The sequence below is a fragment of the Callorhinchus milii genome, unplaced genomic scaffold (assembly GCF_018977255.1).
Source record: "Callorhinchus milii isolate IMCB2004 unplaced genomic scaffold, IMCB_Cmil_1.0 Scaffold18, whole genome shotgun sequence".
Lineage (NCBI taxonomy): Eukaryota > Metazoa > Chordata > Chondrichthyes > Chimaeriformes > Callorhinchidae > Callorhinchus > Callorhinchus milii.
The window spans coordinates 14,788,162-14,802,123 of record NW_024704759.1 but is presented as its reverse complement, the minus strand read 5'-3'; the positions used below and the strand labels follow the sequence as shown (position 1 = coordinate 14,802,123).

The 13,962-nt window shown below is 40.8% G+C and overlaps 1 protein-coding gene across 1 annotated transcript; it reads right to left on the bottom strand.

Moving 5' to 3' along the window:
• Positions 1–2,376: 2,376 nt before the first annotated feature.
• ift52 (intraflagellar transport 52 homolog (Chlamydomonas)) lies at positions 2,377–11,526 on the bottom strand. The gene is made up of 14 exons (XM_007905166.2): positions 11,462–11,526; positions 9,752–9,879; positions 8,872–8,959; positions 8,191–8,320; positions 8,021–8,096; positions 7,225–7,296; positions 6,708–6,834; positions 6,226–6,312; positions 5,697–5,765; positions 5,296–5,450; positions 4,260–4,347; positions 3,955–4,063; positions 3,329–3,474; positions 2,377–3,140 (listed from the first exon to the last, which is right to left on the bottom strand). Exons 1-14 carry the CDS (start codon positions 11,477–11,479, stop codon positions 3,087–3,089), a joined length of 1,347 nt encoding a protein of 448 aa, XP_007903357.1. The 5' UTR covers positions 11,480–11,526; the 3' UTR covers positions 2,377–3,086.
• Between the last annotated feature and the right edge of the window lie 2,436 nt (positions 11,527–13,962).

Genomic DNA, 13,962 nt, shown 5'->3' with positions numbered 1-13,962 from the left:
AAGCTCGGGGACCTTCCCCCGGGGCCTCCAATTGCTTCGCTGTGGATCTGTTGGATAACTTGTGCTCCACCCCGCTCTCTGGTCTGAAGAATTTGCAAGTGCATTGGTATAAACCAACTGAGATCTCCGCCATCGCCCACCAGTCCATAGAAGAAGCCACTGACCACTCGGGGGTCCTGAAGATTGCTTCTGCTTTGGAGGACACGTCGGACATTCAACCTCATCATGTTGAACCTGCGCTGGTGCAAGAACCGAAGGGTTGATGCCTTCTTGACCTGCCTCACTCCCTCTTGCAATTCTCTAGTCTCTTTGCCAACTTGATGCGTTTCTGGTCGGTCAGAATGAAACTGGAGCAATCTGGTGACTGACTTCAATGTTCACTTTGTTCCCAACAATTTCCATCTATTCAGGATCCTGCTTTACCTCGTCTGGACCATAAACTTACAAAGTGTCTGGAGGGAATTAAAATAGGCACATGGGACACAGTGTGGGTATAATCCTGCTTCGTGACTACTGAACTTCAGTTCCTGTGGTGTAATTGATCACTGATTTCAAAGGTAATAATTGTGTGGGGGTGTGTATGTGTGTGGGGTAAATAAAAGTATTGCTTCAATTACTTAAATCTATTGTCTATTTAGCACTTTCTCAAGTAAATTAACTGCATTCAAAAGCTGCCTCTAAAGCACTGAACGGAAATTTAATACCATAAGACATAGGAGTAGGCCATTCGGCCCCTCGAACCTGCCCCGTCATTTAATAAGATCATGGCTGATCTTCTAACCTAATTCCATTTACCAGCCCTATCCCCAGTATCCCTCAATCCTTTAGAAATCTATCAACCTCAGTCTTGAATATGTTCAAGGACTGAGTATCCACAGCCTCTGGGGGAGAGAATTCCACAAATTCACTACCCTCTGAGTGAAGAAGTTTCAACTCAGTTCGAAAAGGCTGACCCTTAATCTTGAGATGTGACCCCTAGTTTTAAATTCTCCAACCAGGGGAAACAGTCTTACGGCATCTACCCTGTCAAGACCCTCAAGATTTCTATAAGATCACCTCTAATTCTTCTATATTCCAGAGAATATAGGCCTAGTTTACTCAACCTATCATAGGTCAATCCCCTCATCACAGGTACCAACGTAGTGAATCTGCGCTGCACCCTCTAAGGTGAGTATGTCCTATCTTAAATGAAACCAAAACTGCACACAATATTCCAGGTGCGATCTCGCCAAGGCTATACAACTGCAGCAAGAGTTCTCTACTCTTGTACTCTTAACCCTTTTTCCACAAACTCGAACATGCCATTATCCTTCCTAGTTGCTTGCTGTATCTGCATAATAACTTTTTGTGACGTGTACAAGGAAACCCAAATCTCTCTGAACAGTAACACTATCTAGTCTCTCCCCCTCTAGAAAATTATCTGCTTTTCTATTTTTACTACCTAGGTGAATAACTTCACACTTCCCCACACTATATTCCATCTGCCACCTTCTTGCCCACTCACCTCGCCTATCTATTTCCCTTTGCATTCTTCTTGTCATCCTCATAGGTTACTCTCCCATCTAGCTTTGTATCATCCACAAATTTAGATATGTTAAGTTCTATTTCCTCATCTAAATCATTGATATAGTTTGTAAATAATTGAGGCCCAAACACTGATTCTTGTGGCCTCCACTAGTCACATCTTGCCAATCTGAGAAGGACCTGTTTATCCCTACTCTGTTTTCTTCCTGTTAGCCACTCTCCAATCCATGCTAATATATTAACTTTAATTCCATGGGCTCTAATCTTATACAACAGCCTTTTATGTGGCACCTTGTTGAATGCCTTCTAGGAATCCAAATACACCATATCTACTGCTTCCCCCTATCTATTCTGCTAGTTACATCCTCAAAAAACTCTAAAAAAAAATTGTGAAACATGATTTCCCTTTCATAAAGCCATGTTGACTCTGCCCAATCATGTTATGATTTTCTAAGTGCCCCATGACAACGTCCCTAATTAAGGACTCTAGAATTTTCCCTACCACCGATGTCAGACTAACTGGTCTATAGTTCACCCATTTTTTGTCTCCCACCCTTCTTAAATAGCAAGGTGTTAAAATCTTGAACTTGAACTAACCTTATGAAAGCACACCCGAAATATTAACATGCTGTGAATTTTGCACATTTGCTGCTTATTTTGCCAACTTCCGATTACTGGCAGCCTCTATAGAGACGAGCTTCTCGTGGGAGCCACATCTTGTGGGGAAAACCTGAAACTGAGAATTCTCAACTCTTATCTTAATCCATCATTTTCACTCTAGGTCCTGAAGGATTATTGATGGGGGAGGTGACACGATACACACACTATGGTCATTACACTATTACTCGCATATCTTTGTTTGCATTTATTGTCAGCATACAAATATTTTGAAAGGGTAATTTTAAAACTATTTACAACCTGGAGATACAAATATAATTGAATGGAAATAAATATGAACAAACATTCAATGCAGCATAAATGAGAAAAGATTATCATCTGAAGATAAAGTATCATTTTTTTTCACTCTTTACAAATCAAATTATGCAGGTGGGCTATAACTTTTTTTTCAAGTGACCTAAATTTAACTGCAGATTAGGAACATTATGTATTTACATGGACATTAATGGGGTTGTTTTACAAATGGGTGGATGACCATAATCTTAAATGTAACACACCATAGTGTAAAATGCTTTGAAGCTTCATACAGAGAAATGATTAAATAACTTTGAATACAAAAATATACATTTTTTTGAATAAGGATGCTAATCTTTAGCAAATGACAAACTGCGGAAGAAGTAAGTTAATGCTTCTGGAGTCTCCATCATTGGACATGCTCTGCTGAATATCAGAGGCAAATATTTGTGAGCAGGAAGGGTGGAAAGATGTCAGTTTCGTTTTAAGTAAAGAAACTTTACTTTTAAACATCAGCCTCCCAAAGTTGTTGACCTGGAGAACAGTTACCATAACAATATTTGAAGATCACTTCCGTCAACAAACTCTGAGATTAAATGCCCCCGAGTGCAGATGTTCGGGGTTCTGCTGAAGGTAAGTAAGACTTGGGTTCAGTTGTTGTGAAAAGTAGTGATTCCACTCTCTGGTGTGGTAAGATCATGATCCTGTAAAGAAACAAAAAAAAGGACTGGACAATGCTTATTGGAACACATCAATTTTAACAGAAACACCGTAATTAGAGGGTTCATTGTATTTTTTTATAATGGCTGATTGCAAGACCTAATCTCGAAAGTTAAATATTCTTTCACATGTAACTCTCCAGCTTCCTTACTGAAAATCTATTTAATTTTACCTGGTTGAGCTTCTTGAACTCTACCACTTGGAAAAAGACGTGCTCTAAAATGTGTTTTGCGTCTCGATCATCCTGTGGGAGTTTACTCGAGATACCAAGAATATCGCCACACTTTCGAACGTAGAATTCAAGATCATCGTCGGAGCCTAAAAACAGAACACACAAAAATACCAGTTTGTATTCTTGTTTAGTATCTAACTCCTTCACTATACACAACTACTAGTGGAATTCACAACCAACCAGAAGAATTCCACTACAAATTAGGAAATGTGACTCAAAAACTGGCCATTTAAATATTGATGCAGTCAATGGGAGAAATACTGTCTCACCCACCTTCCTCCAAAAGAAAAGTTTAAATAGAAGTTGAAAATCAAGTGCTTCTAGTTCCTTGCCTAAGTGGCCAGTGTGTGTAGGCTATCCTGGTTCTAGAGGACAAACTTGACGTCCAAACCAACATTTAAAACACACAAGCGGACACAATTAAGAATGGGAAACCTAGCAGTCTTTTCCCTTAATTTACACAATATTGATCAGCAAATGTGATGTGGCATAAGTGACATGCTTCAACAAAGTAATTGCCTAAAAATAAAGAAACAAATGACAGAACTGTAATATTGTTTGCTTACATTTATTTGTCAGCTGAGCAAGTCTAACTTTCTCAGATGAAAACGTTTCATCCAGATCAAAGAGATCCAAGGTTGGTGCTGGCAACTCTCGAAAGGAAGGAGGGAAAACCTGTCAACGACAAACAATGGACCCATTTTCATCTGGGATTATTTTCAATGTAATACGCTCCAATGATGCTAAAGCTAAGCTTTACTAATTTCTCTTATTTTTAAACTACCAAGGGAACACTGCACCACAAATGAAGCTAATTTATATGTGATATTTTCACACGTTCCGGTGGATGGTTCTGTTGATCTGTACTTACCGCTGGTTGCAATGTGGGAAGTGGTGTTTCAAACTGGGGTTGTATCAGTTGGAGTGATTCATGTTTCACATTTAGCTGCTCATACGCACTGTAGACCAAAACAATGAAAATCCAATAAGTTTGCAAGTAACATGACTCTCGCAGACATTGAAGATTTTACAAATGAAAGTGAGCCATCCATCAGACTGCATTTGAAATGATCTATGATCCACATTTCAACAAGACATTTATTGTCCTCTGGTTTGCAAAATCAATTGGATTCAGACAAATTTTTAATTCTCAGGGTAGGAAGGGTTAGTAAGTTCACATGCCATCTAAAATTAACTTTACCTACATTTGTATTTTTTTCTTAATAAAGCATATTTTCAAGTTTATTTTATTCCAAATTGAAGAATAAATTCCCCTTGAGCTGGAATGTTAAGTATCTTAATTTATCATACAAATTTGGCATATTATTCAAAAGTTAGTCAGTTTTAGTTAAATTAGTAGTAATTCTAACTTAGACTGAAATAGCTGTTTTTGGATTTACGCTGCCACGGACAATGTTATCAGCAGACAAACATCATTCCTGGTCTCTGAGATTACATTAAATTATCATTGAGATAAGATTGTAAGGATGGAGCCTCGGCTAAATTGTCCTCCAGTTTTCTCTTCCCTCTCTATGGCATCTCTTCCTGTTGGCTCAGATCAGATTGATAACAAATCATATAGGAAATGATGGGTATATGAACATGCTTCCTCTGGTGTAACACAGCAAAAAAAAACAATCAACAAATTGGGGTGCTAGCCATTGTTATAAAAATTACTCTTTCCGACGTGAAGGGTGCTATAAAGTGTAATTTGTTGTTGTTTTACTCAAATCTTCAAATTCAGATACAAATGGATTGATTGTTGTACTAAGCAGCTGTTGTTCTATATTTTGCCCACAAATATAGTCAATTCACTTTACAGTTTATTCTGTGAAGCGCTTTGAGACGTCTAGAAGACGTGAAAAGTGCTATATCAAATGCAAGTATTATTATTATATGATACTAACTCAATAACTTTTGGAAGAGCTGTTGTATCCAACTTAAAGACCGCCATATCGAACAGAGTGGTAAAATCTCGTGGATTTTCATCCCCTTCTTGCAAACACACCCTCACTCTTTCAGACAATTTAGCTGTGTCCGGCAGCATGGTGTAATCTGAAATCTTCAAAAAATAAAGGGTGAGTTTTTCATCAACAGTTTGAATAGTTAAACAAGGTAAGATTTTTATACACAGAGTATCAATTGTCAGTGTTTATTAATAATGTCTCATCTGGGTATATCCAGATGTAAACAACTCCTTTGTTTTCTACCATTTTGGAAAATTACTGAGTTAACAAAGTTAACATTTTTTGAGGACAAAGACAGTTTCAACATCACTTCCACCAAAGAGACAAAGCACACAGTTTACCTCTGGATCTTCTGCATCTATTTGGTTCAACTGGATTTCGTTTGTAGTGAGCCACTGAAAAACAACTTCCTGAAGCAAAAGGAAATATTAGATCAGCCACAAAATTTCAGAAGTTATCTCTGAAATCCAAATGCCATCAGGAATTTATTTTGCATTTATATCATCAGCCAATAAGAATAATTTACAGTTTGCCGATATACAAAAACACAAACTTGTTAGCCCCCTTCCCCACCCATATGACATACTTTGTGAAATCATTGCACATTTGGTTGGTTGCATGGTACGGTACATGTGTCTGTTAACTGCAAAACTGTGCGTATGTTCTCTAAATGCAAGAAAAATAATATGGCAAGGCAGCCAAGAAGAGGTGTGTGAATGGTGACCAGAGTTTGGTGAAGACAAGCCCTCATAAACCCACCTAACTCTCTAAGCCCCAAACAGGGAATAATTGCCAACATAGTTTTAGTGTCTAACACCATATCATTGAGTGTTTTTTCTTGACATTTACCCCCCCCAAAAAAAAACTTACCATGATTTTGCTATTTTCTTCTTTGTCCAAGTACTGATCACTGATCATGTGACAAGAGCCCAGCACAGCCAACTTCCCACCTTTGTTCTGTTCAGAGAAACGTTATACATTTTAATACGAGGCAATATCGCCTATGACGCAGCCCAGTCCAACTGAGCGACACTATGTTTGGGTTTGGAGTCAAGCGCTTAACATGTGTCTGCAGTGACAAGAGTAACATTGGAAGGAAACACTATATTTCAGTCTTTGAAAACCATGTTTCATTCTAATCTGTGGAAGAAGCTCACACCATTGTCTCTGCCTCTTCCATAACCCTGAAGAGGAGGATCACATTCAATAAGAGGCATGTACTGAATGACGTATTACATTGATGTTAGTGATACTCCAATGTCACATTAACTGACATCCTGGAAAGTTGTACAATTTACTTTCACTGAATTAAAACTGCAAGTTTCTTATTCCATATTTTTTTCAAACAATACCTTGGCCTGGTAGAATGCCAGAATAGGTCTGTTGAGAGGAAAACACACAGAGCCGGTCGACAACACTGCAACAGCTGGCTTCATTACACTCAGTGTGGCACCAAACGGATAAACAAATGTCAGGGCTCTAAAGGATGTAATTAACAGTATTACCAATAATACAGGGATAACCATCTTGCAACTACACATGGTTTCATCACCAAATAATCTTTATGTTGAAACAGAAGTCTACCACTCGAGGACAACGTAAAAGAGGGTCAATATACCGAGTAAGACGACTGCGTATCACAGAATCAATCACAGGGCAAATCAAGGCATGTGATACAATAATGATAATACTTGTATTTTGATGACTTAATCCTCATTTTCTGCGCCAAAATGCCTCTTTGCAATTTTTCTACAAAAGGACTTAAAATATGCATTCAAAGCAGTAAAAAAAAAACCAGCATACAGAGGAAGCACAAAATAGAGAAATGGATCACGTAATTCTATTTTATTAAATTTGCAAAAAACCTACTGTAAGTTGTTTCCATTATTGTCTTCATCCATCACTCCAGGCACAGCTTTGCCAGCAGCTCGACTGATTTCTCTGTGAACATCAATTTGTTTTCTGTTACATGGTTTTAAGTGCAGGATTTTCACAGTAAACTCTAATACATTACATTATGTATATGATTAATAGGATTAAGATCAAATCATATTTATCCGTTTTACACTCAGCTTTACAGAAAAAAATTAGAAAGCAGAAAAATTCGCATTTGCTTCTCATTCTCAAATAAGAACATACCTTAAACCTGCTCTCTGGCATGAAGGAGAGCAAGATAAATATGGATTTCCCCCAATAATAAGCATGTTGTCAACCCTTCTCAAAGGAATTTGTCACCTACTGTGTTTGGAAGGAATTTATATGTCATGGATCGGCCACTAGAGAGCACGCACTCATCAGTTCCTTATTGATGTCGGGAAAGTTATTAAACTGTAAGGATTTTTTTTTAAAATAACCTCCACAAATCTTTGTGCTGCCATAAACAAACACTTGGTGAACAGGCACAATATTGGTGAAAGGGGCTATACAAATGTAAACTTTTTGTTGTTGTTGACGATCCACAAAATTATTAAACCAGCAAACTGTACCTTTTGAGTTTACCAAGCAAGAAGTCACTGGATTATTTGCTTCTTGCACCCATTCCCCAAAATGCAATTAATGGAAAGAGTAGCCTAGCAACCAAATGATAATTATGTTTACCTACTTTGCAAACATCACTAGAGCCAACATGTAATACTGAGATAATTAAAGGGTAAAGAAGATTTACCTGTTCAAAACGCCATTAGATATTAGTGCTTCTTTGGGATGGAAATATTTGTAGTACACATTTCTCACAACAGCGTCTTAAAAACAAAAATTAAATTATGGGTTAAATCCTTGTGCGGAAACTGAGTTCAAATGAAAAAAAAGCTGAAGAATGAAAGTTACAATGCTCACCATTGTTTACCATAATTCCATATTCTTCCAACAAAAAGTTTATGTTTGTGTCGTATTTAGATTCTCCACCTTCCCCCAGCATCACCAAGATATCGCCTCCATCTTCTACATACTTTTTCAATACTTCAAACTGATGAAAAATAATGCAATCGCAAATTCTGGGTAAAATAATTTCACTGCTATGTTGCATAAAACCATACCGATTTTCATTTTGTTTTCCAACATATTCAGTTGGAGGTACAATCAACACTTATAGAGATGTGAAACTCAATGTGGGCAACATTAGCAATCTTTTAATGACAGAGTCTGCTGTAACAATTAACTGCCATTTCAAACAAAGTCCTCAGCAAGGTTTACTTTGTGAAGCCAAAGATACAATTACTTGCAGATAAAATCTAAACTCTGGTGTATTGGTTGGCTGACACTTTGTGTCTTATGCAACAGATAATAAGAAATGCATATTTTCTGAGTTGCATCTATATGGTATTTTATCAGAAATTGTTTCCACACATTTGCAAAATTTTAAAGAGATTTTATTTTTCAATATGGTCTTATAAGGAATAATAAATATTCCTTATATATACTATATATTTTTATAAATTGCATGAACCACTAAAGTAACTAATTAACTGAAGTTCATTTATAAAACCTCCATTTATATATTTTAATACATCAACTCACTTCAGCAGCTGTGAATTTCTCTCTGGGTCCTGCTGAAATCCACAATTTCACACCAATCAGTTTTTCTTCTGTGATTTCATCCTTGAAACTGTCATAAACACAAAACGATAGTAGGCTCAAAACCATTAAGACTAACCTTCACATCCAGAATACAACTCTCACTAAGTGAATGTAAAACAAAATGATTGCTCACTGATTCTTATATAGTGATCTGAGTGTTACTCTGGGTTATTTTGAAACTACAGCCAGAGACAATATGCACAAGAAGTTGTTTTCATTGAAGTCACGATACCAAACTCGAATGTATTTTATGACATACGTATCTCTTAGAGCATGAAATGTGTGCTTATATTTCAAAACATCTTATCCAATCATTAAAAATCCAGTCAGCATATTCTCTGTACTTCAGTCCCTCAACAGCATAAGTGAGCAGACAACAACAACAAAATTATATTTGAACATCGCCTTTCACATCAGGAGGATGGAATGTGTTAGGAGTTAGATGCCCTCTAGAAATTTCCATATCCAATTAGGATAAAATAAATCATCCACCAGGGAGTACGCTCTGTAGAAACAGTGCTCTCTCAAGTTGAAGGCTGCAGAAAAGTATAATCTTATAACCTTATATAAGCCTTATTTGTTCAAATAAAAATATTATTGTGTCTCAAATGGCATAAAAATAGTCCACAATAATTAAGACTTTTTTTTAGCTGCTTATAAACAAATTACATTAATTACTAACTGGACATGGGGTAATTATGATTTAAAATCCAATTCCTAAAGGTAATAATACTAACATTCAGTTGGTTCTATCCTTATGGAAAAATACAAGACTAGAAAGTCCGCAATGAACAGGCAATAATCCAAATGCAACACTTGCCTTTGTATTTTCCAGTTAGCCCGAAGTTTCTTCTGTAATGACTTGTACCCACTTCCGGTATTAAAAAGTTCTTTCTTTGATGAGTTGAAAACAATAGTGTTTCGCTGCTGTTCTTTCTCCATTTTAACCTGAAAATGTTAGTTTACTCTGCTGATCATACACTTCCATATTGTAACAGTGAGTGCTGTATAACCAGACGTATCACTATCCTCAAAACATACAACTAAATCTGATAAACACCTGTATTTTACAGATATAAAGCCAATTATATCAATAGATCTGGCCACTGCTCTAATCAAGCAAAACTGTTGATAATAAACATCATGGTAAAGTATTGGTATTATTGTATCATTTTACAATGTGATAAGGATGCGTTCTCGATTCTTCCATCTACACTCTACAATAACACAGCAATGACTTGAATTGTTCCGGCATAGAAGAAGGAATCAAAAAAAAATGCACTCTTAACAAGGAACAATGTACTCTTCTATGACATTTGTGTACTGTATCCCAATAGAAAAAAATCACAAGTTAAAAGATAAACGTGAAAATTAAAAAATCTCAATATAAAAAGTATACAAGATTACATTTGTACAGCGCCTTTCACATTGAAAGGACGTCCCAAGGCGCTGGACAGAGTACAGGATTTCAGACCCGAGCTGGGGTCGGGGGAGGGGGGTGGCCGATGGCATAGTCAAAGAGGAGGGTCTTGAGGCGGGATTTGAAGGAGGCTAATTGGGGGGCGAGGTGGAGTGACTGGGGGATGGGGGTTGGGGGCTCTCACGCCAATGTGGGGCGGGTGGGTCAGGGGACGTGGAGCAGCCAGAGCCGGCTGAGCGGAGGGAGCGGACGGGTTGGTAGGGGGTTAGGAGGTTACAGAGGTGGGGGGCTTTGTATGTGAGGACCAGGATCTTGAACTGGATCCTCTGAAGGATAGGGAGCCAATGGAGTCAGGTGAGAGTGGGGGAGATGGGGGTCACGGAGTTTGGTGCGGGAGAGGACACGGGCTGCAGAGTTCTGGATTACCTGCAGCTGTGGAGGGAGGAGTTGGGAAGGCCGACACGCAGAGCGTTTGCACAGTCGAGCCTGGAGGTGATGAAAGTATGAACAAGAGTTTCAGTGGCCTGAGGGGTGAGGTAGTGGCGGAGTCGGGCGATGTTACGGAGGTGAGGGAAGGCAGAGCGGCTCATGGCTTGAATGTGGGGGAGAAAAGACAGTTGAGGGTTGAACAAGACACCCAGGTTCCTGACTGGCTGGTGAGTTGTAGTGTGCAACCATGGAAGTTGATGTTGCCAGAGCCTGAGGCGTTGACGGGAGCTAATCAGGAGGGCCTCAGTCTTGTTTACATTCAACTGTAGGAAGTTTGCTCTCATCCAGGACTTGATGTCCGACAGACAGTCTGTCAGGACAGCAGTGGAGTTGAGGGTGGAGGCAGAAAGATAGAGTTGGCTGTCATCTGCGTGGGGGGGGGAGGTGTAGGGGGGAGGTGGGAGGTGTGGGGGTGGGTATAGGGGGGTTATTTGATGATGAATTTGGTTGAAGCCACAAACGTGTGGCCAACAGTCAGTCTCTATGGTAACTGACCGAATAACCCACCAACATCGCCACGTGTACAGTCGCTGCGGGGGGAGGGAGGGGGGGAATTACTGTAACTCTCCTCAGCCACAGTCCCCCGCGGGGCCCGCGCTGCCAACAGAGAGGCCTCATTACCTGCCCACTGACCACCATCTTCCTCCCTTCACTGAGCGGGCGCCGCGCGGCATGCTGGGAGGTGTGGCAGTAACCAAGGGTCCCCGCGCGGCATGCTGGGAGGTGTGGCAGTAACCAAGGGTCCCCCGCAGCATGCTGGGAGGTGTGGCGGTAACCAAGGGTCCCCGCGCAGCATGCTGGGAGGTGTGGCGGTAACCAAGGGTCCCCCGCAGCATGCTGGGAGGTGTGGCAGTAACCAAGGGTCCCCCGCAGCATGCTGGGAGGTGTGGCAGTAACCAAGGGTCCCCCGCAGCATGCTGGGAGGTGTGGCGGTAACCAAGGCCACGCTGACGGTTGCTAAGAACGCGGTGCCCACATGGCTGACTGCAGGGTTGGGCTGAGTGAGGTGAGGATGGGCAGCACCGGGTCAGCACCGGGTTTACGGACCTGAATAGACAAGAACATTTACACAGCGCCTTTCATGGGGTGGGGGGACGTCCCGAGGCGCTGCACAGACACGGGTTTGCACCCAATCTATGGGTTGGTATCCGGAGGTGGAGGGCAGGAGGATGAGGATGGCTGAAGACAGTCGAAGAGGAAGGTCTTCACAAGGGGTGGGAGGGGGTGAGGCTGCAGTGCTCCGAGTTGGTGTTCCAGAGGGTGGGGGGGCAGCAAAGCTGAAGGCCTGACCTCCAATGGTAGGGTGGGGGCCCGGAGCAGGCCAGTGCCCGCTGAGCATGGGGAGTGGGCAGGTTGTTGAGGTTATTGTAGGCCACAGAGGTAGGGAAGAGCAAGACCGTGGAGGGCTGTAAAAGAGAGGATGAGGATCTTAAACTCGATCCTCTGGGGGATGGGGAGCCAGTGAAGCCGGTCGAGGATGTGCGTGAATGGAGAAGACTTGGTAACTTCATCATAATTAATCCACCCACCATAACTTGTTGAGTGACACCATGTGCTTGTGACCAAACATAGTCTTGACAATTACACCCCTTTAAGAAAGGACTTTCTTTCCCACCTGTAATAAAGTTCCATTTCAGCATCACAGATGTCAAGGTGCCATAGAACCGCATTTAAGACATTTGATCTACTCAGTGGTATATTATCAGCAAATTAAACTGTACATATTATCTGGCGATTGATCTCTGTTGAAATCTGAACACAAGGTCAACAACAGTACACATACAAAATTAGAAATAATCACAAACTGTGGATTAATATAATGACTGTAAGGAAGTCAAGGAGACGACATCTTCGCAACAACCACCTTCGCGATGTCCCTCGAGTCCACACATTCCGGTTCATCTTTTCACAGAAGGTAATTGATGCCTGGAATGGATTACCAGGAAAGGTGGTTGAGGCCAGGACTTTATAGCGTAACGGGAGGAGAGCTGGATGGATATTTTAGGAAGATGACATTAAATGGGCCGAAGAACCTTCTCCATCCAAACCTGTCTCATGATCTTGTGATGAGCGGGAATTAATACCTTGATAATTAATGGTTCATATTAACTTCCTGCTCAGAGTCATTTGAAGTAAGTACAGCCCACTATAATGTATGTCCTAGTCTCTGGAGCTCCATCCTGGAGTCCCTCTGCCTCACACTTTCCCTTGCCTCCTTCGAGGTCCATCTCTGACCACAACAACAACAACAAGATTTCATTTATAGAGCGCCTTTCACGTCGGGAGGACGTTCCAAGGAGCTGGACAGTTGGGTCGGGACCTGAGCAGGGGGGGAAATGGTCAGGGTGAGGGGAGGGGATGGAGTTCCAGAGCCTAGGGACTGAGAGGCTGAAGGCCCGGCCACCGATGGTAGGGCAGTTGGGGCGGGGGATGTGGAGCAGACCGGAGCCAGAGGAACGGAGGGTACGGGCGGGTAGGTAGGGGGATAGTAGGTCAGAGAGGTAGGAGGGAGCAAGGCCGTGAATGGCCTTGTAGGTGAGGCACAACTCCAGCCATCTTTCTTCCCCGCACCCCAACCCTCCCAAAACTAACCTCCAGCTCATGTGCAAACCCTCAAATGTTCAGCTCCTGGTGAAGTCAACAACAACAACAAAATTACATGTATGGAGCACCTTTCACGTTGGGAGGAGTCCTCTCGATATGAGAGACACTACATAACTGCAATTTGTTGGACATTGCTCATGTATATAGGCACATGTACAAATAAAGGCGTTATATCAAATGCAAGGATTGTTATTACTATCAATGTACATTACAGAGTGCAAGATAATGTTGCCCATAAACTTAGATGGAAAATAGCTCAGCTGTTCTCTGAATCTTTAATCTTGATCAATAAATACACAAATTGCAAAGTAAATTTAAGAAATGCAGCCAAAATAATACTAATAATAATGAAAATAATAATAATAATAATGAAATAGTGAAAATAGATGCACTGGGAAGCTGTAGGAGCCCATGGATTTGTTATGTAATTTATGCTAATTTGTCTCATACAAGTTCTCAAAATGTAAAATGCCAAATGCCAAAGAAACCACCACCACCACAACCACAACAACAACAAC

Coding starts and splice junctions, on each gene's coding strand:
- ift52 (XM_007905166.2), bottom strand. Junction 8,960..9,751: donor GCTAACTGGAAAATACAAAG/GCAAGTGTTGCA, acceptor TGTTTATGACAG/TTTCAAGGATGAAATCACAG. Junction 7,297..8,020: donor TCTAATGGCGTTTTGAACAG/GTAAATCTTCTT, acceptor TGATGTTCACAG/AGAAATCAGTCGAGCTGCTG.